The sequence below is a fragment of the Perna viridis genome, chromosome 8 (assembly GCF_037379345.1).
Source record: "Perna viridis isolate PV_CMFRI_1.1 ecotype Kerala chromosome 8, ASM3737934v1, whole genome shotgun sequence".
NCBI classification, from domain to species: domain Eukaryota; kingdom Metazoa; phylum Mollusca; class Bivalvia; order Mytilida; family Mytilidae; genus Perna; species Perna viridis.
Window position 1 is genome coordinate 31,646,905 of NC_142452.1, and position 23,124 is coordinate 31,670,028.

Below are 23,124 nucleotides of genomic sequence, written 5' to 3' on the forward strand. Positions count from 1 at the left end.
TTAATGGAACTTTACCAAGTCTCTGAATATAGAGCAATAAGGAAAATTTTCTTCCCTAAAAATTTGGCTCCTAATGAATAGATTGATTTCAAATTTTGTGTTTGGCTTCATAAAGATGGGGCATACATTTTAAGCAATTGTGGTTGCCTTTCAGTTTCAATTTCCTGTTGGAGTGAACTTAGCATAACAATGCGTGTTACTTCATATTTGTGTATTTTGCAGCACAAATTTGTTAATTTGTGTTTGTATTATGTTATTGTACTGCATGTGTAGAAGGTGGGACTAAAGGCAACTAGTATACTTCCAAAACTAGAGTTCGATTTTTATTACCAGATGTTAATAAATCTGTAACAACAAATAATATAATTTAGTGAATTATGATCTAACTTCAAATTACAAACATGCGAACTCGATATGAAATAATATCACAATACACATACATGTTATTTATAATATGAAATATTTCATTAGTGCTTAACAGTACAGGTACATGTATATAAGTTAAATCTATAAAACCAGACTTCCTTTAAACTTAAAAGTACACTTTCAACACGGTGTAAATATGCAGTTGGAATATAAAAATAACATTATTGCAGATATACATTTTACATGTATCTATTTGAAAATAATCCGTAATGTACTCATCTAGTTTCATGTGCTTTGTACTCATGAGCATGGAACTGAATCAATATACAGCTGAACTAATATAAAGAGTGTCTGTCCAGCTCGAAACCCAAAACAAATTACCTAAACTCATGAATACAAAATCAACCGTGAAAAGTATGAACTCACTCAAGTATCAATCAAATACTACCAAAACTCTGTGACCCTAGTACATATGCTAATTTACAAGTGCATGTACAAGAATAAAGGAATGAATCCTTTTAACCAAAATTTGCACTACAAGGGGATGTTAATATTTTAATCTTATTTTATTTCAATACATATATTTATTTCATAAAACAATACATGTTTATTTAACATTAACAAATAAAGACTCCGCTACACATGTTGCAATTGTCACCTTCGTTGTCCCAAATCAAAGCTACTAAGCCTTTACAGTTCTCATCCGACAGGAGAAAAACTCATTTGCACTTGCCACTATGCAGAAGAATCTGTAAGGAATTTGTCTAATTTAATTTTAAAATCATTATTAATAGCGAGACTGGTTGAATTCTTTCCATCACATTTTAGCTCACTTGGCCATATGCCATCACTTGACGTCAGTTGTCAATATTGTGGTCGTCCGTTGTCATTATTAACAGTTTTCAAAACTCTTCTCCTCTGAACCTACAAGACCAATCAGAACCAAACTTAGTATGAATGATTTTTCTGGTGTTCTGCATAAAACTAACTAACATGGAGATTTTTGATCCATCAAAAGAAAAAAAAATGGCCACCATTACTAAATATAGAACATAGGGGTCAGACAGAAGTTTTTCATATATTTCTCCAAAATTATTAGGGTTAGTCAAATTCTGACAGGGGAAAAGTGTTCAGCTTAATCAGATCTGATTTCTTTTGGTCAAATGTTTGTTTTAATTTGTTAAGCTATGTTGCAGTTATTGCCCGTTTTCAAGGGTTTTTTTTTGTTTTTGTTTTTGCTGTATTTTTATTGTTATTTCTTTCAAAAATCTTCTCTGAGACTACTGGACCAATTGGAATAAAACTTGGTATGAATGTTCCTTGTGGTATTTTGCAAAGAACTGACGTGGGATTCTTGATCCGTTTACAAACATGGCTGCTGTTACTAAAAATAGAACATATGGATCAGACAGTAGTTTATCACATATTATATCTCCAAAACATTAGGTTTAGCTAAATACTTTCTATTGCTGGAATGATCTTTATTGTAAGACCTAGACAAGTCTCCAAGGGATCAAAGTTGTCAGACGACTCCTTTTAAGAGTTTTTGCCATTGAGGTGAAACGAAATTTTTTTTTTTTTTTTGTAGTTTCAGCTAATATCTTGAAAACTATAATAGATAAAAAGAAACTTTTAATTTCTGTAGTGATCCTTATAAAAAGTCCTGCCAGTGTTTTTTGTGTAAAAATTATTGGACAACTCCTTGTTAATTTATTGTCCTTTCAAAGGAAGATTTAACCAGGTGATAGATTCAGGCTCCTGGGAGCTATTTGTTTTTGTAATTTCATCATTGTCTTTTGATACTAAAATTTAATTATAAAGAAAGTCTCATAATTTTCTGTCTATTTGAAATAACCTCAATACCTCTGGTGCATACTTGAAAATATTCAGGTTAATTTGGTTTTGCATTTTTGCTTTCAGGAATGTTTGCTATCAGTACTGACCATGTATCAGATCCTGACCTTGACCGACATGAACATGGATGGATGACGTATGGTATCAATGCTGTATATCTGGCCTGGCTTGGCTTCAGTGATATACACTCTGAAATAGACCACTACATTGTCACTGTTGGGTCAACTTACATGGCTTTGGATTTAACAAAGGTGAGCAAATCAATACTAAAGTGTTTGATTGTTTGTCCATGCACAAATGTAATAATGTTAAGTATATCATTTGGCTATTGTAATTTTGCACTTTGTCTCCCATTCCAACGTTTCTAGCATCTGCTAATTGTGTTTATCGTGAAATTTAGAATTTAACATTTTTGCTGATTAGAGTTGCTGAACAGGCAGTAAGAACAAAAACAAAATATACATTCTTCCAAGACATGAGACATGATTTCTAAATCTGAATGGACATTTTTCCAGTTAAGATCATCGATGTTAGACAAGGTCATATACTCTCTCATTTACTTCTTGTATAATCCAATCAAAACAAGTGCATTAAAAAAGGAGATTTATTATTTTGCAAGGTAACATCTCAAGGATAAATTTGAAAAGTGATATCACAGTGTATTTCTTAATTTTACATAATGTGTAGAGTGGGGCATATTTTTGGCTCAATGTAGCATGTAACATATTCTTTTATTATATCCCCACAAACAGACTTTGGTAGGGATGTAAAGAAATCACCCTGCCTGTCTGTGTGTTTGTTTGTTTGTCTGTCTGTCAACATTCCTTGTAAGGGCAAAACCTTCTAAACTGCTCTAGATTTTGATGAAACTTTATAGGAATGTTGTGCATTATATATAGATTTTCATGAAGAAATACACAATGTAGTTACTGTCAGCAAACTCCAAAAGGATATAATCCAACTTAAGGGGACATATAATATCACCCTGTAAGTACAACTTTAATCTAACTGCTCAAAGAATTTTGATGAAACAGTAAAGTAATGTTGGGCATCATATGTGATATAGATGAAGGTATATAGTTGTTGGCAGCAGACTCCTAAGGGAGGTAATCCATCATACAGGTTTTACATGTTTAAAACTTGAAACCACAACTCTTCCTAAACTGCTCAGTGAAAATTGTGATAGAACGTTTTAGGAAGGTTTTTTGATATAGATGTGCATGAATAAATGTAGTTCATGTTAAAGGACTACAAAGGGAGAATGCTAAAATCACAGTCTATATATTAAATTGCATTTGAAGCTTAGGGTATTTACTCTTTGAGCTTCCTCACAGTATTACTAGTCTTACCTCATTATGCTCCTGCAAACAAAGTTAAGGTGGATATATAGTAATTATCCAGTACATTTGTCCATATGTCCGTCCATATATCTGTCTACATTTCTTGTAAGTGAAACTCCTCTTAAACCGCTCAAAGGATTTCATGGCAAAGTTGAATATTGTATAATAATGTTCATGAAATAATACAAGTGCTGTCAGAGGACTTCAAAGCGAAAAAATCTTTATTAATGGATTTACATGTTTAAACCTCCTAAGCATAACTACTTCCAAACTGCTCCAGCAGTTTTGATGTTATTCTATAAGAAGGTTGGGTATCATATTGATATGTAGGAAGGAACATAATTACTGTTGGAAGACTTCTAAGGGAGATAACTCCAAATTAATAGGTTTAACATTGGAGTCCATTTCGAGCGGCGGGTAATATCTTTGTGAGGTTTCTCACAGTATTTCTAGTTCATCTCAATTTCCAGGATCACAAAGAACAGTACATTCACAAAAATACCAACACAGACCATGGTGATGAAGGGAAGGTGCAGTTGTATGAAGTCAAGACAGAGAAGCTCACTAACTATGATCTACTATTTATAACAGTCTGGGCTGTCAATAAGGTTGGAATATGGAGAAAATAAAGTTGATGTTGGTCCACTTTTCGAAAATTTATTTGTCATTAAATTTATAAACAAGGACAAGTTGTAATGATGACATCTGACATTTTCTACTTTCCTAGAAAAACCAAGGACTCTTACCCTACCAATGCACCTAGTCCATGCTCCCAGTTTTTAGTAGAGTCGAGGTTACTCATTTACTTTTTTTCTTAAATTTTGGTTTCAATGATTAAGGCATTGGGCCCAAATTGGGAAAAAATTAAGTTAATTCTATATCTGAAAGTACAAAACTTCTTAACTCATTTTCCACTGCCACAAACTTGTGGAGGGCTGTTGTAATGATCTGTAATTTTCTGTTTGTCCATTCATCTTTCTGTCAATCATAAAGACTTCGTGATAGCAATTTCTCTTAGACCAGCAATCAGTTTTTCTTTTTAATGAAATTTGGTAGAATGGTTTTGCATCATACACTTTGCAGGCAATTGACAATATTACCATGCCAATTTGATTTGACAAATTGTAAGAAGTACTATGACATAGGTGTAGTTGAGCCTCCCATTTAATCAGTAGGGGAACATACATTGTACATCTATGCTTGCATTTGGCCTTTATGTTTGAATATTTCCAGGTTGGACTAAGAAGTGAGATGATCCACTCAGCTTTTACCAAGACACCACCCACCACACTTGATCTGGTTAGACGATGTGATGCTTTGTCATGCGATGGGCATTGTGTCTGTGCTCCACAGGATCAAAAATGTCCTTATCAACCCAGTCTGGGCAGCTGTGTAGATGTTTCAACAAGTCAGTACATTTTTTGTATCATTAAGTATTTGCCATTTAGACATGATGAACTCTTTTTGAGATTCTGTTTTTATTTTTGTTTAACAACAATATTATAGAGATAATTAGCTGTGTACATCCTTCACTGCATCCGCTTGAAGTGATATGTAATTCATATATATACTACCATACATCGTGTACTAAGTTACAGCCCTAGATTAATCCTACGAGGAGGAATGACCTGGCCAGCGAAAGCTATATTTTTATAGCCTAGCTGGCTGAATGGTCTAGGGGGTGGACTTAGTGCAGGAGGTGTTGCCATAGATGTCACTGCGGTACGAGTTCGAGTCCCGCGGATGGAACGACTAAAAAATTTGCTTCGCAAATTTGACAGTTCTAACATCGTTGGGAATTTTTCAGACACTTCTATAAGTTAACAATATCTTCCCTGTATCAATTTGATCCGATGGTTGTCAGTGGTTTTATGTCTTAGAAGTTTAAAATTTTCTTTGATTTTTGAACATGTTTGAGCAAAAATGGGTGTAATGAACATATATGATAATGATAACTAAGATAGGAAACTTGTTTACTTGATGTACTTTCATTTGTAGATGTATATTCAAGCACAGAGTACTCCCTACTACATATAATTGATTCCAATGGATTCTCTACCAGTGACCAGGCTGTGACAGCATCAGATAATGTTCTCAGAGCTGTCTGGCAGATCTCTCAACAAAATCCTTCTAAACCAAAGTGGTAATTAAGCTCTCAAATAATGATCGATCTAGCTCAATTTGTCGTACTAGTACAATTAACAAAGCAGGGTCTCTTTGAATGGTCAGTTGTCCTAGACCTTAAATTCTTGAAATACATAAATCTGACATACGATATTAAACCTTGATCAATCCTTAATCAATCAATCAATTTCACTCATATAATATGCTCCTATAAACTATATTTGTTGATCAATCCATCAATCAATCTCACTCATATAATATGCTCCTGTAAACTATACTTGTTGATCAATCTGAGCTCCCTTCAAAACCTGTCCAAATCAAAGTGGCATGTTCTGGGCCAGAACCTGGGATGAATTTATAGAAGACTAAGCAATTTTTTTTTACACTGATGTCAATGTTGCAGCAATGGGTTCAATATCATTTCGTGTCTACATGACAACTTAGGTATAAGTATGGATTTTAACCAACTTTCAGATTGGATAAAAAAAATCATCTCATTGACCAAGTTCTGTCATATAGTTCTGACATCATACAATGTTTGAAATGATTAAATTGATATATCTTGATACTAAAATGAAATTATAATGAATGTCTGATATATTTTTTTCTGTCTATTCGAAATACCATATGTATTGTGCACATTTGAAAATAAGTTTCTTTGCAGGTTATTTAGTGTGTGAATCTTGATTGAGGTCATTTCTTCATAAAATCAAAGACAAGTCTTCAAAGTCGCTAATCATCAAATATTCTCTGTCACTGATTTTGGTATATTTGTACTTTAAACATCCGAAATTATACAAATGCGATATGCTCTAAATTTGGATGTCTTCCACTAAAATCTTGGTTTCCTTGATACTATTGTGTACTCTTTCTTAACCTTTATGTCCCAAATGGCTATATATATGTATCGGTGTACTGATAATATATATGACCTATATATAATCAATTGTAACGAACGCCTGTGTTTGAATCGTAAACTGGGTAATATTACATTCAATGCTAACCAATCATTTTATCTTTTAATGTAAAATTCCCGTTCTAATACAAGCAAAAAAACATACATTATGACGTGTATGATGTTTTTATGATGCTATTTAGGAGGTACATTTTTATCTTGTATGAAGCCAGAAATATAACGCTCTGGCGATCTGCTGGATTATGTGGCATATAACTACACATTAATGCAAATCATATGCGAATATTAAATACAGAAATTGTGAGTGCAATAAGTCACTAACACTATTACCGACTTTAAAAAAATATAACAGTTATTCCTTAAATATACATGATAAAGGTATGAATGGAGTGTAGGCTATGCCAAGAAGACATCACCATTAGGAATATTTGATTCTGCAGAAGAGAAGATATGGAAGGATGCAGGGCAACTGACAGATGCTGTGTATACCGTACCTAAAGGTATGGATTATTGATGTCTAAACTTGGTTTGTATTGAAATTTTAAAAAGTTTTTACCATACTCTCACTCGACATGTTGGGGGAATATCGGAATCTCCTTGTCTTTCTGACCTAAGTTATTCCGTCCGTGCATCTGTCCGTCCTGTTACTCTTGGAAATGCAATTTTTTGGAAACCACTTGATTGATTTTTTTCGAATTTTGTAGGATTGTTAGTCACTATATATTGTTGATTATGTTGCGTCACCATTTTGATTAAACACATTTTACAGGACTTATAGGACTTTAGTGCTCCAATTTATTTTGTGGTGGCAGAGGATATATTGCTACAAGTTGCTTGTTTGAATTAGTATGAGAAGTATTACAAAGCAAATTCTCATAACATATGAACAATGCACATTTAGATATTATGTGCAATAAGTAGATGTAAGAATCTTACAATGTGGTAAATATCAGAAACATGCATGTCAAATACTACTGATCTGACAATACTTTTTTCACAAAGAGAAATGGAGGATTAATCAGTTTACATATAAGTACAAAAAACCTTTAAGAATTTTTAATCCTTGTGGTTTTATTGTCATTAGAATAGACATTATATACAGCCATTAATGGGTTGATGGTATAATGGAATCACCTTGTTTGTCTTTTCTTCCGTCATTTCATCAGACTATCCAAATTTCTTTGCAAATATTTCGTCTCCCAATGGATGGATTGATTTCATATTTGGTGTTTTGTTTTATATAAAAAGATATAAGTTTTAAGCAATTATTGATACTGTTTGATATCAACGTCCTGTAACATTGGGTTTTATACCCATGCCCACAACGTGAACAAATTTATGTTACGGTTATTTTTTTTTTTTCAGATAAACCTTTACTTGGGAACACTCTGGTCTACTCTGTATTTGTTAGAGTGTGGTATTCAGCCACTACATATGCAGTTTTTGTTACTAATGGTATTTATGTGATGACAAAGCCTCCAGCTCTAGCTACTAAAGGGGGAACTGCTGTATGTATTAAATATAACAATATATAATAAGGTTATAAAAATCAGCCAGATTTGAAAGAAAAAATCATCGTTTTCTCTTCTATTTTCAAAAATGCAATTCTGCTTTTTTTAAATCTGAATTCTACCATTAATTTATATTTTACCATATGTACATTTTATCAATTTCCACTTTTTTGTTGGTTTGATACATTAAATCATGTTTGCTGACTGCCAGTGAATTATTCATTAGTTATGCATTTCTTAATGATGTAAAATTGAAAATTTGTCAAATTTCTTATTTTTTAAGTTCCAGTGATACAAATATAAAAATTATACCTGGGATTGGTGAGTTTTCATTGTCTTCTGAGTTCATGCTTCATTTACTGATTGATTCTTACAAAATCTGGTACTTATCATGAATTAAGGACATTTTTTTAATGTTACCATCACACACCTCTTGGAAATAATTTCAACTTGTATCCTTCAGTGTTAAGTGTGATTGACATGGCATTAAGTAGGCCTCTATGATCTGTTATGTTGCAACCAAATTCCATGAAACTTTGTAGGTAGTTAGGACACACTATATGTCAATGTGCATATTACCAGAAATGTAATTGTTCCATTGAATTTGTATAGGATAAAAGGTTCCACTGTGAACTTTGGAAAAAGGGGGAAATATTTTTGTAAGCAAAAAGCACTGTTATTATGTTTGGACTTTTGATCCTACAAGATCGGACTACAGTACCTGAACTGATCAAATTGTGATTGATCATCGGTCATCCATTGGTTTTCGATCAGTAATTGATGCATCAAACTGATCCATTAATCTGGTGATGACATCAAGTAATCACTGACCGAAAAATATATTTTGTGGATTTTGTTGTTGCATTTGTTAATTTTACACATAGTTACATGATGCAACAAATTTAAACATCAGTTCAATGTTACATTTGTTTTATTTTAATTAAAATAAACAGTATAAGGATTTAATATATTAAATATCTGGAAATACTACTACATCTGAACTCTACACGAAAAAAAGTTGAAAAATATTCCTTTTACAACATTCAATACCTTTTTAGCTCACCTGGCCAAAGGCCATGTGAGCTATTGCCATCATTTGGCGTCTGTCGTTGTCGTTAACAATTTTTAAAAATTCTTTCCCTCTAAAACTACTTGACCAATTAGAACCAAACTTGGTATGAATGTTCCTTGGGGTATCTTACATAGAATTTTTGTGGGGATTTTTGATTTGTCGAAAAAGATGGCTGCCATTACTAAAAATAGAAAATAGGGGTCAGACATCAGTTTTTCGCATATTTCTCCAAAACTGTTGTGGTAAGTCAAATTCTGACTGGGTAAAAGTGTTTAACATGATGAAATCTATCTGCGGTCAAATTTTCATTTTAATCTGTTACACCATAATGGAGTTATTGCCCTTTTTCAACGTTTTTTGCTATTTTAATGTTATTTCTTTCAAAAATTTTCTTGACCAATTAGAACCAAACTTGGTATGCATGAACCTTGGGGTATATTCATGCATAGAGATGATGTGGGGATTTTTGAGCCGTCGAAAAACATGGCCACCGTTACTAGAAATAGATTATAGGGGTCAGGCAGTAGTTTTTTGCATATATATCCAAAACTGTTATGTTTAGCCAAACTCTGACCGGGTAAAATTGTTAAGCATGATGAGATCAATCTGTGGTAAAATTTTCAAAAATAAAAAATAAATGTATGTTATACATATACATCAGGCTGCAATTCAATCTACCCATCTTAGAAATTTTGCTCATGCAACAAATTTGACTAGAATCAAAAACCTCCTGTGCTAACAAAACTTCAATTTTGATTTTTATAGGTTACAGAGAATGTGCAAGGCACCACAGTAAAGGATGAAGATTATATGAGAATTGGTAGACCTATCTCTTATACATGGAAAAATAAATTCTTAGAGGCTGAAGCTACAATAGAGAAATACAGGCTCTATCTTAGTACCTTCCCAGGAGGTTTGTTTATTTATACCATCTGCAAAGGAGGAATGCTGTTTGTCAGTTCATTTGGTCTGTCAACTACTCCTCTGATACAGATGAAAGAAATTTTACGAAACTTTTACTTTTTATTTATTACTTGATGCCAGTGTGCACTTTCTATTGTGTTTTTCCCTCAGATCAACTTTTTTGGTTTCATAATGCAAAACGTGGACAATGTCATTGGTTGACTAAGAGCCAGGTTTTTTTTTATTTTTAACTGCTGCAGTGCTCATTTTGACAAGTGGAATTGTGTTAATGAATCAAAGGCAGGAGGTTGTGGATTGGATCCCTATTGATGAGTCCTCTCTATAACAAACACTTTAAATTGGTGGTCATTGCATCTCCACATTCTATTCTAGGTTATGATATTTTGACAGTCAGTGATATGATCCCAGGAACAGCTACAGGTTTTAATATGTCCAGAATCAACTTGACACCTGGTGTCAGATATTATGCAAATGTCATTGCTTATAACTATGCTGGAACCCATACAACATCCTCCTCTGATGGATTCATTGTGGATCATATAGATCCATTTGATGGAATTGTCTATGATGGATTAGGTATGTGGCCTGAATGTTATGGAACATTTTGTGTAATTTTGTGTAATTTCTGTTCTATGTGTCAAGTTTCACTATAATTAACTCATAAATGATTTGATATATTTTGATGGAGTGATTTTTTTGACAAAAGTCATGAAGGTGAGAATAAGGTACATTGTATATTGCTTTGCCAGGGTTGGGATTGGGTCCACATTAAGATTTTACATTTTCTTCTGATAAAGTAATTTTAAGATGAACCAATTGTGCTAGGTTAATAATATTTTGGTGTGCATTTGCATTTGAATCACTATGTAGCAATTTTATATCTTCTTGCATATGGCCCCATAGTCACTATCAAGTATTAGGTGCCAGCCCACTTTAAATTCAGACATTGCCAATGGTGAAGTGATTCATGATGTAGAAAACCCCATCAAACAGACAGTGCTTTTTTAAGTCGACATATGTTATATTTTTACATATCAATAATCATTTCTGCCTTCTTACCTGCATTTTTTAGAAAATCATACATTTACCTGCCACCAAAATCAACCAAATGAAACCAAATCCTTGCAAAGGACCAATTTCATGTACTATCTATATATATCTTTTATCTTGAAAGCGCAACGTCCAAACGAAGAACTAAGACTGGTTATGTGATCAGTAACTGTTTCTGAACAAGACATAAAACTGAATTTGTAGGGTATTTTCTTTGAGGAATGGATATTTTTGTATTGGCAATGGTGTATGGTATATACCAATTAAATACCACTTGCATTGTAATGTCTTGTCATATTTTGAAATACATGTAATAGAAGGCAAAATGTCATGTCATTCCATCTTCCTCTCAAAATTTTTCCAAATCAAGAGATTTGCAGAGTTGTTTTGTTGTTTTTCAAACCATATTTTGGCAGAAATTTAAGTGTTTATTTATTTTAATTTTAGGCTGAAAGTTCATTTAAGATGGGAAAAATCTCAGACTCTGTTATGGGCACAGAAGTGGTAGAATGTTGATTTTGAAAGAAATCTTAGATGCTTCAACTGTCAGCAGGAGACAAAACACCTATACATTTCATGCATTTTTGTTTCTTTTCTAATTACAGGTAGAGTAGATCAAGAATATAGCAATTCTTCTGATACTGTGTCAGCTCACTGGCATGGATTTGTAGACACTGAATCAGGGATCCAATCCTACTTCTGGTGTGTAGGGGAGACAACTTTTGTACACAGAACTTATGAGAAATCAGAATGTAGTATTCTACCCTGGACTAATGTAGGCCTCCAAGTTTCAGCTTCCAGAAATTTGTCCTCTGATATTCCACAAGGCAAGATTGTATAATTTGATCATTGATTTATACATCATAAGTTTTAACGTTTTTAATTTTGAAATGATGAGGTACAAAATGATGCATGAAAGCGCACTAAAGCAGGCCTTTATACTAAATTTGAATTTCAAAGTATTGTGCAATATGGTGTTCAAACAAGTTGTTGTATTTATAATTAATAAATAAAAGTCCCTGTGTTTAGTTTGTCAAAAACTGAAATTGTGTCCACATTTGATTCAAATGAACAGAATTCAACTGACTGTAGTTGTGTCATGCTACACTTGGCAAAGCTTTTTATTACAGCCATGCAAAATTTCTTAATCTCATTCATGGGTGGGATAAAACATGCTACATTTGTGTCATTATTCTAAAATGTTTCACAATGTCTTATAAAGTCTAAGGAATTTCAGGAAGCAGGGAATTCTGAAGAGACATAATAAATCATCAACAATAACCAGAAAATGCAAGACTAGGAAATATCAGACATCCTCGATGGGTGTCTGTTTATAGTTTCTTTGTTGTTGCTTATTTAATGGTGTTAGATTCTTAATCTCTCCAACTATATTTTTCAAAGCCACTTGGCATTATGACAGAAGCAAATGCAATATGGTTGGCAATATTAAGGAAGGATTTAGAAACTTGAGCAACATCAAACCTACTGTTTGACTATCTGAGGAGGGCACATATTAGTAGTATTAATCGCTCAGTGTTTTTTCTTATGCATGTCAGGAAGATTCATTTTTTTTTGTTTTTTAGGTAAAAAGCTCTACAGTAAAGTGTATGCAGTAGATGACGTAGAAAGGAGATCCTCTATAAGCATTTCAGATGGAGTTATTGTTGACAAAACTCCACCAATGGCTGAAAAATTAAGTCACAATGCTGAGAATATTGTCAACAACCCATCATTTGAAAGCACTGGTGGTGATGAGATACGATGGGAAAACATTAGTAATACAGATATCTGCATGGTACCAAGTTGTTACTATCCTTTGTCATGGGTACCAAATGGTGTGTCTTGTTTAGGTGTGGTCTCTTCTGATGTTGATTTGGCCATAGATGGACAGTCATTCCTTTACATCAGAGGCAGTGTCCATCAGAAGTTGATAAAAGTTTCAAAGGGAAAATTATATAAGATTTCATTTTACTCAAGTCATTTACAAACTGTTTATTCTGTCAGTGCAAATAAAGAGGGTTTTCTAGAATTTGGGAATGAGAATCATGTATTCTTGATATATACAAAACCTTACCGTAATGATGGACATGGGGCTTCTGAAAGAAACAAGATTTCTTGGCATCTTCACACATTTTACTTCAAAGCAACAGAAAACATGGTTAACATCACCATTGGAAGTATGGACATAACAACTGGGATATTTATTGACAACCTTTCTGTGCATGAAGTGAACTTGACAACAATTGCTACCAGTGGTCAGGTGATTGGTCATGTGGTGTATTTACATGAGTGGAGTTCTATTCATGGATCTTGGAGTTTTGTAGATCCTGAGTCACCCATAGTAGACTATTCATGGGCTATAGGTAAAATGAATACATTATGAAACTTGAATGCTTTAGATTAATGTCAGGTTAATACATTTGTTCTCTTAAACTTTTGTTTACATATCATGTTGTAGAAGGTTCTGTTCATCAGTTTTTTTCATAATGGACTATGTATGTAAAGCATCTGTAAAATGTTCTGGGGCAATGCTGAGGTCTATTAAAACCTTCCAAGAGTTATTATTTCTAATTGAGGACATAACTGGTCTAAAATGTATAAAAAAAACATTCTGACCTCTAACTTCACTATTTTTGTTTGCAGCTTAAACTGCTGGTGATACACAGAAACAGCTTTTTGGAAGTGTTTACCTTGTGAACTCTGACCTGTTACTTTACTTTTTACTCTGCATGTTACATTGCTGGTAGTACACACATATAGTCCTTTGGAATGTTTTTGTCTGATGATCTTTGACCTATAACTTTACTACTTACATTACAGGTTACACTGCTGGTGGTACACAGATACAGCCCTTCAGAAGTGTTGGCCTGATGAACTTTGCCTTTAACAACAATGTAACACTAGTTCACAATACATATGTATATGTGACAACAATTGCTACAAATGCAGCAGGGCTAAAAGGTGTATCTTATTCTGACCCAATACTGGTGGACTTGACACCTCCAGACATCAAATTTGTCAACGATGGAACAGGTCTGTTAGATTTTTATTATTTTTTGTACTTTTGACTTCAAAATGAAAAGTTATACTGTTAACTTCTATGGGAACAAAAATTGTGCTATTTTATGGAGTAATTTATAGAGTAAAATATACCCCCACTCAAAAGATGGTTCATATGTTGTAATTACCTTGTCGGTCCATCTATCGGTACGTCCTAATTTACTGCAATAATTTCCCTTTGAATGGATTAATTTCAAATTTAGGTTGTGGTTTTATATAGATAATGCATACATTTAGTATTTTTGGTTGCTGTCAGATGTTAACTTCTTGTTTCTTTGGACGTAGCCATTTTTCACTATGTGGAATGATAAAGTTTTCATCGCAAAATTTCAGCTCTCAATTGATGGATTGATTTTAAATTGTGTGTGAAGCTTGATATAGATAAGTCATATTTTGTAAGCAATTTTGGGTGTCATCAGTTTATCCACTTCTCTATGAGTCGGGGTATACCTTGCACAACATGTTCAACTTCATGTTTTATTTTAATTCGGGATGGTCGTTTATTTTGTTAAAAAAGATGACAAATGGATAGCATGTGGTTAAAACAATGAGGAACTTTTTTTGAATTTAAGGAGACTCCATATTGAAAGTTGTAGCGAATTTATTGTTTATCAGAACCATCTCTTTTGAGGTAAAACACCTCAATAGCATACACAAAATAGTAAAAACCTGATCTCCTTATATGTAAAGTTACCATCCATATGTCATTGTCTATGACATTTGTCATCAGTTATCTTTTGAGCTGAATATGAATTATTTGAATGTTTTTATTTTTGTATACACTTTTCATTTCTGGCTGTTAGTAAACATCTGACAAGTAGCTAACCCAATTAAATGAACTTATAGAGTATTTTTGGGTTAAAAATGAATTAATCCAGATATTAAAGATTTGGGATCTTTCTTCATATATCATTTAAAAAAAAATGATGTTGAAAATGATCATATTACTTATGAATCTGAATGGTAGGATGTTGTTTTTTGATTCACAACATTTGGCCTTATTTTTGGGTAAGCTTAGGATTTTGTCAAAAGATTGTTTTTACGCAAAAGGTTTTTGTGATTTTTATGACATGTACCCGCCACGATTAGTTACTGCTAATATTGATATTCACAATACATGTAACTTTTGTTGAATTTTGGTTTTAAGGATAATTTTACACATCTGTATTAATTTATTTGAAAAATGTTTTGTTAGCAAAGTAAATCTACGTTTGACTTAATAAGAAAAGTTCGAATTGAATAGAAAAAAATTATATGTACATGTATATGTTATTATTTACAAAACATTTGTATAAGTCCCTCCATGGTACTGATTTGAATTGTCTATTTGGTAGGATTTATAGATTTACAATACTTAAAATTTTATAGGTACTGATGAAGAAGCTTGGGAGTTGAATGAAGTGATTGCTAACTGGGATGTAGAAGATCTGGAGTCTGGTATACTACTGTGTCAATGGGCTATAGGTAATTAGAGTTGTCTCCCATGTCTGTTGGTTGTTGGTTATTTTTTGTGGGTATCAATTTATGTGGTTAGTGGAAAAATAGACATCAAGTTTGGTAAGTGAATCATGGGTCATGGATTAATAACTTTTAAAAAAAATTGATAAATTTCTCTGCATTTCCACTTAAGATATTTAACAAATTTAAAAATTTGAAACATTTTTGTGAAAATGCATTTTACAATGCTGGCATTTAAAATTGATGCATAAGCTATTTAAAGTACAAATAAAAAGCATATAATACATCTGGAATCAAGACTCGAAATTTAATTTTCGAGATTGGAAATAAAAAGCTCCTATTAAGGCTCCTTAACACAATGAATCAAGTTGCATCCAACTTGCCTCATGCATCAAATAAAAACATGTAGACTGTATTTTTTACATGTTTCATGTGACCTTTCAAAGTTGCATGCTACTTATTTCTGGATAGAACATGTTCTGTTCTGTAATGCAAATTTAATACCACTCTCTGACCAATCATAAGCCATAATTTTTAAGACATAGAGGTGACAAAATCTGCAGTATAACAGTAATGCACATGGAAATATGGTTGAGAAGAAAATGGAAGAGGGGGAGAAACAGCTTGCTGGTAACTCCTGTACTAATTCATGATAGGTGCTGCACTGATTTCTTCTGGCTGTCCCCAGTTTAATACACATTTTTCTAACTCTTTTCTCTCTTTGCAGATAGAATGCCACTTCAATTAGAATAATACTGTATAAGTGGTTAGATTTGCAGTGATTTAATTTTCCAAATTAACTATATTATGCGGTAAAATTTAATCATATGAAATATTTATGAAGATAGAGTAGAGTTATTCTTCTTTGTTCCACTTTGTCCGACATGCAAAATACATTACGCAAAAGGAAAAAAAAAAGTTTTGAAGAAAAACGCGGAATTTTTGACACATGAAAAAAAACAACACTTATAATGGTACATACAGCAATTGAATGATCTTCATTTTCAAAAAAAGCATATACATGCTGTTGCAACAAAATAGAAGTAAATATAATGACAGAAAACACACAGAGAACAATATCATCATTTCCAGGTATAATGACATTGAATGAGTTTTAGTATTCCAAGCTGTTTCAAGGTAGTTACAAAGTTTAGCTGTAAGAGATCTGTTTGAAACATGAATGTGTCTGTAAAACTTGTGTATTATTAGTATATTAGGCCATGAACAATGAAATTTTCAAATTAATTATAATTTTAAGGATCTCCATTTTGATAGGAATGAAAAGTACAGTGAAACTGTAGTGTGCAACTTCAATTTGAAATAATATGTAAACATGTTTGTATCATGATGTAAAAGTTGCATGATATCTAAGTGGGGAAACTCTTCTTCTTGATCCAACACTACTTGCCCAATTAGAAACAAACTTGATGTGAATGTTCCTTAGAGTACTATGCCTGGAACTGATCTTGGGATTTTTTACCCAAAGAAAAACATGTCCACCAATTCCTAAAAATACAAAATGTAAGTCAGAAAGCAGTTTTTTGCATGTATTTCCGAAACTCTTAATTAGGTATAGTCCAATTTTGACCTTTAAAAAAGATGTGTAAAAATAAGACTTCAGAGGTTTATAATTTTATTATCAAAATTCTTCTTTAGAAATTTTCCAATTGCATAGTTAATATGTTATGGGGTTGCTCCTAGACTGGACAAGACTGCAATTATTTGTTAACAATCTTTCAATCAACAGTAAAAGACACTATTAGAATGAAAAAAAAGGAAAGAGGTAAAAACTGTTTTTCCCACTAGTCCATTTGTTCCAGGGACACAATATAATCATTAGTTCAAATCAAAATTTACACTGGTGTGAGACATCAGACTACTTCTTTTGGTCTTAAAAATGTGTTAATTATAGGGAGGTGTTTGAGTAACCAAAGTTCTAAATAGAGGACACGATAACACATGCAACTTCTTGTTTGTTACCCAGATTGTTTTATACTTACTGTTTGTTTACTAGGTTACAAACCAGGAGGTAATGACCTAATGACCTACACTCCAGTGACAGACAATAGAGGATTTAAAGAGTTCCCACATAGTGTTTTGACTGGCAGAATAATCTATACAACTCTTAATTGTGAAAATAAGGCTGGATTGTTCTCTACCTTGTCCTCTAATGGTGTTAAAATCTCTGACCAACCTCCTTCCATACAAACAGTAGAAATTTCAATGCTGCCTCTTTCTCACACAGAATATACTCCAGATAGAGGGTTCCAAGGAGTTACTGACAACATCAGGATGAAATGGACAGGCTTTACTGATGATATTGGAATTGAAAGATACAGGGTAATTTCCAATGCAGTGAATTGTGCATCCTTTGCTTAAATTTTACTCTGTCATTTGATTGTCTCCGGAAATTTATGAAAGATGATTTCTAAATGTTTCCTCTAGCTAGTAGATTAGTCAAAATATTTTATTATTTCAATGATGGATTTATAGTGACCTCAAGTGCCAATGTTTTTAAACAATATAGGGTTCTCCTTAATGTTCTTTAAAATTGATGTTATTTTTGTGAGGCTCAGTTAGCAGGAATTATAGAACTCTTTTGTACCAAATTATACGACTAAATGATTTCAATTCTCGAGGTGAGAGATTCAGGCTCATTAGAGCTCCTTGTTTAGATGTACTATAATCTGATTGGTAAACACTGGTTATAGTAGGCAGTCTGTGTATGACAAGTCTTTATACACTCCTTGAAACATACATGGTAACCATTTTAGCATTCATGCATCATTTATCGTGTGTTTACACATTGTTTTGCGTTCATTTAAACACACGATAGAAGTGTTCTTTTAAGCGCACAATAGAAATTTTCGTTTATTGTTTACTTAGATTATTTCCTTGATTTATCTGTTCTTTTTATAATTTTTCCTGTTATTAATTTATATATTTTCATTTATTTTATTTTCTTTTTTGTCCTTCTTCATTATTTGTTAATATTATTTTTCATCGTTTGCTATCTTGCATTTAAACACATGCTGGGAGCGTTCATTTATATTGCATTTATAGGCATGCTGGGAGCGTTAGTTCATCGTGTGTTTTTAAGCATGATAGAAGCGTTCGTTTATCGTGCGTTTGGTGAGCATTTAGCGTGCCTTTAGGTATCGTGCGTGTGCAAAACCAAAACTTCTCAAGAAGTGTAAATGTACTTCAAAAATGATTTTAACAAATTTAGCAACCTATCACACAATTTTGTTTCTTTATTCATTTGTTATAAAAAAAAAATCAATGTTACAGGTGAATTACAAAGCTGATGATACTAATGAACTTATGTTCTTTAATGATGCTCAAGATGTCCTTTATGCACATTTTACTAAGATGTCCCTGACAGAAAACATCCAGAATTTCTCCATACAGGCTATAAATAAATTGTTCAAGAGAAGTGACAAGGCTATATCTCAACTGACTGTATACACAACTCTTCCAAGTGTTGATGGTAAGTTTAATGATTAATTGTTACAAATCTGAAAAGGTTGAACATTTATACAATTGTTTGAAGTGTTGGCAGTTAGCTGAATTAGCATTGATGAAACTCTATAGTGCAAAGCCCCTTTAAATTCTTATTATCTCTTTACACCGAGCTTTGAAGCTTGCAGGGTATAATCATTTTGGTTTTCGTCCATCTGTTCATTTTTCTATTGGCCCATATTTTACCCAGCAGATACTTATTACAGCCACTTTATTTTTAAAAATAGTTCTTTTTATAAGTGTTACATTGTTGGATGCAATTTCAGACTCTAAGAATATCAACTTCGTGTTTGAACTATTTTATTAATAATTTAACTAAATGTTTTTTTTTTTTTTTTGTTGTTGTTGTTGTTGTTGTTGTGAGCAGAAGGTATCCTTAAAAAAAGTTAAAACACGCAGGCTAAATCTGTGCAGATAGAGCCTTCCTTATTGAGGTAAATTATTTTTTTCAGGTGCCAAGAATTTGGATATTTCCTGGGTTAACGAACAAGTCATAGTGTCTTGGGATCAGATATTTTCTTCATTAGGTGGTATATTCTATGAGGTGTCTGCAGGCTCCACAAGTTCTAGTGTAAATATCATTCAGTGGCAAGAAACCAAACAGACCATTATAACATTTGGTATACCATCATCTTTATCAGTCACGTCAGGGTTACCAGTCTTTGTAACTATAAGGGGTGTGTCTGATTGGGGCTATTCTGCCATGAAAACTGGACATTTTGTCATTCCTTGAGAAGAATTTTCTAAACGTTTCACTACATATTCATTCAGTACTTTATTTTTCATACAGAAAACGTTTTCTTGTTAATGTTGACATTGATATTATTTTGACTGTGGTATGAAAGATATTTGATATTTTAGTTAGATAAAAAAATATATTGAAAGTTGACCAAAAAAGATAGAGTTTGGAATACAATAACTGAATAATTTGAGTTTTATTGCTCCTTTCAAATGATATTTAATTGAATTATTGATGTATTGAAGACGATTAAAGGCAACAAATTGTTGTATCATGTATATATATATATCAGTTTGAGTGGTTTAAAAGCAGTCCGTCCAATGTGAATATAGACTGTGATGCATTTTGTTGAATAATTTATTTTTATAAACTGTTCTTTTTTTTTTATCTTATTCCTTATCTAATATTTCCTACTTTTTTGCAAATAAATATTGTTTTAGTAAATATACCAGTATTTACCCTTCATTCTTTTATATTTTGGTTTGATTACATAAAATAAATAAATATCAATGTGCTCCCAGATCTTACCCAAGTCAGAGCCCCCTTTTTGGAGTATCTGCCACTGATGCACAGCAGAAGAAGGATGTTGCATGTTGACCCCGTGGTTACTCCATGAATGGGTATTTACTTTAAATTGACATAGTATCATAATCACTACAAAAAGTTTCTTGGTTGTCATCATGAACTTGTGGATTGTTATTGTGTATCCATTTGCACCATGAGAACCGTTTTTTTACCCTGTCCTAGATTTCCTATCTTCCTTTGTCTATCTCAGATAGGACATATTTTGAGCAACTCGATGGGCATTTCCAGAACAGATTGGACGTTTAGCCTACCAGTGCACCTGGTCCATGCTCCCAGTTTTTAGTGGAGTTCTGGTTGTTTATGTTCTTCGGTTTCTTTGTACATGTTACATTATATGTATATGTATTTTAGTTATTACATGTCTTTGTTGGATGTGTCTAGTATTAATCCTTGGCTTATATTCTTTTGATAATTACTTTAGTCTTAGTTCCTTGATTAATATTTTAGCCTACAAGATGCTGGTCCCATTTTATTCTATATATAATGCAATATCTAAAGTCTGAAGTGAAAGGCCATAGCCAAACAATGCTGCAAACTTCAAAAGGACAATTGGGCAAACACACAAATTGAGGAAGTACTGGAAAGTACAATATATTTGCACATACTTAGAAATTAATTAAACATATAAACATCGATCCATATAATGGATTAATTCAATGGCTTGTCACTGAGTGGTCTACGGTTCAATCCTCGGTGGTGGAGTATAATTTTGGGAGTCGTATCATGCTCTCCGTTACAGTAATATAAAGTCCTGACAAATCAAGAATAATTTTTGTAGCACTAAAAATTGAAGAAAATTTCTGCTCGTCAATAAAAGGTAAAAGAATACTATATTTAAATATACTTACATACAGGAATAAAAAGTAAAGAATAAAAAAACTCTATAACTGCAGACACTTGGTAATTTTTTTTTAATGATTAGATATTGGTTTAATTTTAAAATGTTTATATTTATTATCAAAATATAAAAGACTTTTGCAATGGAATTTAAATGTAAAAATAAAAGACATTGCATTGTTGTCAAAGTACATATTGTAAAGAGTTCTTATCTTAATGTTTTCGGAAATGTCCCTCTAGCTAAAAATCCCTTCCATCACAGCTGCTTGACATTTTAGTATTCTCTCCCTGTAGGTATGCCATATAGTGAGATTCAAATTATTTTTATAAAGAAATAAGTAGAAAGGCTAACAAGCTCATGATGAATAAAGATCAGGAACATTTAACGAAAAAGCAGCATCAAATTCTGGATGTCAGGTTCTTGATCACCATGAAACATTACAAAATATTACAAATCAACACACGCTCTGATGCTTTATTATTTTACTGATCTTCCTAAATTCTGTACCAGAAAAAATAAATGAAAACCATCTTTAAGTGCAAATAATGAGAAATCAGAAGAGTTCTTATACAAAAAAACCTTTTCTCCTGCATTACTCTTTAATCACCGATTAACAAATGTTTACCCTATCATGTTTATCAACTGTATATTTATGATCAACTAATTTAGGCAAAATAGATGTAAGAATAATGTCAACAGTAGTTCTTTGCTTCAGCTATGATATTAATCACTATAATATGACCATAATGGTATCCAATGATTGACTAAAATTACTATTTATATTAACAGTATGTTACTAGTCCCTACATGAATAAAAAAGATATCTATAAAAGTTAAATTAACTTTCCAAGAAGATATCAAACCAGTCATGTTGCCAATAGTAGCACTTATGAAGGCTTGTGTTGTGCAGCCATCAATATTGATAGCATACATGTATACGCAGATACTAAAGTAGACTTCTTCCACACAAACAATTATGGAATTTAAAACATATAAGACAAATGTGAAGTCGTCCTCTTAGCAACACTTATCTTACCAACTAAATTGAACTTTAAATGCCGTTGATATGCATCCCTTTCCAGTACCCATACTACTGCATCAACTTTGAGGAAACCTAAGCAGCGAATGCATAACTAGCACCACCCTCATTAAACTATGGGACGAACTATTTCTCGAATCTAGATCAATATCTAAAATCAACCTCTTTAGAATACAATTAATAGACACCACTAAACAATACATACAGATACAGAGTCAAAACTTGATAGAAAGGTGGATAGTTCATGTTTTTTTTGTGCAATGTAACTGAAGTATTGTTCGTTAAAGTTAAGTCCGAGAAAAGCGAGTTATGTTTGTTTGAAGATTGTACGTCATCTATATAGCGCAAAAGATATAGCCAAACGATATTCTTTCTTTCGGATCAGATCAGCTATATATAAAGTCAGCCTCGTAAGAGTGAAGGAATAGGTCAGCAAATACAGGAGCACAATTTGTTTCAAATGGAATGCCGACGGTTTGTTGAAAAACGCGTCCATCACACCGGACAAATATGTAAAAATTGCAGCATTTTGTTAACTCTCCTACTTCCTCTGTATATTTGGAAGATGATTTGGAATTATTTCCTACAAAGTATGAGGAATCCCTACCAAGAACTATGTATTTGTATCTAGGTGTACCACATAGATCACAAAAATTTTGCAAAGCAACTTTACGATATGCCTATTCATATTGACAACTTGTTGTTTAAGAGTTATTCTTCTTTTAA

General features: G+C 32.6%; 1 protein-coding gene across 1 annotated transcript in view; it reads left to right on the plus strand.

Moving 5' to 3' along the window:
* Positions 1 to 20,382, plus strand: part of LOC148610236 (uncharacterized) — a 60,578-nt gene extending 40,196 nt beyond the window's left edge. The window contains 15 exon segments of the mRNA XM_088542511.1: positions 2,287 to 2,471; positions 4,031 to 4,168; positions 4,794 to 4,968; positions 5,559 to 5,703; positions 6,979 to 7,100; positions 7,966 to 8,108; positions 9,949 to 10,096; positions 10,480 to 10,683; positions 11,763 to 11,984; positions 12,741 to 13,520; positions 13,978 to 14,190; positions 15,586 to 15,681; positions 17,690 to 18,015; positions 18,967 to 19,165; positions 19,650 to 20,382. Coding sequence (XP_088398637.1) covers positions 2,287 to 2,471; positions 4,031 to 4,168; positions 4,794 to 4,968; positions 5,559 to 5,703; positions 6,979 to 7,100; positions 7,966 to 8,108; positions 9,949 to 10,096; positions 10,480 to 10,683; positions 11,763 to 11,984; positions 12,741 to 13,520; positions 13,978 to 14,190; positions 15,586 to 15,681; positions 17,690 to 18,015; positions 18,967 to 19,165; positions 19,650 to 19,930 — 3,377 coding nt within the window. The 3' untranslated portion in view covers positions 19,931 to 20,382.
* The last annotated feature ends 2,742 nt before the right edge of the window (positions 20,383 to 23,124 follow it).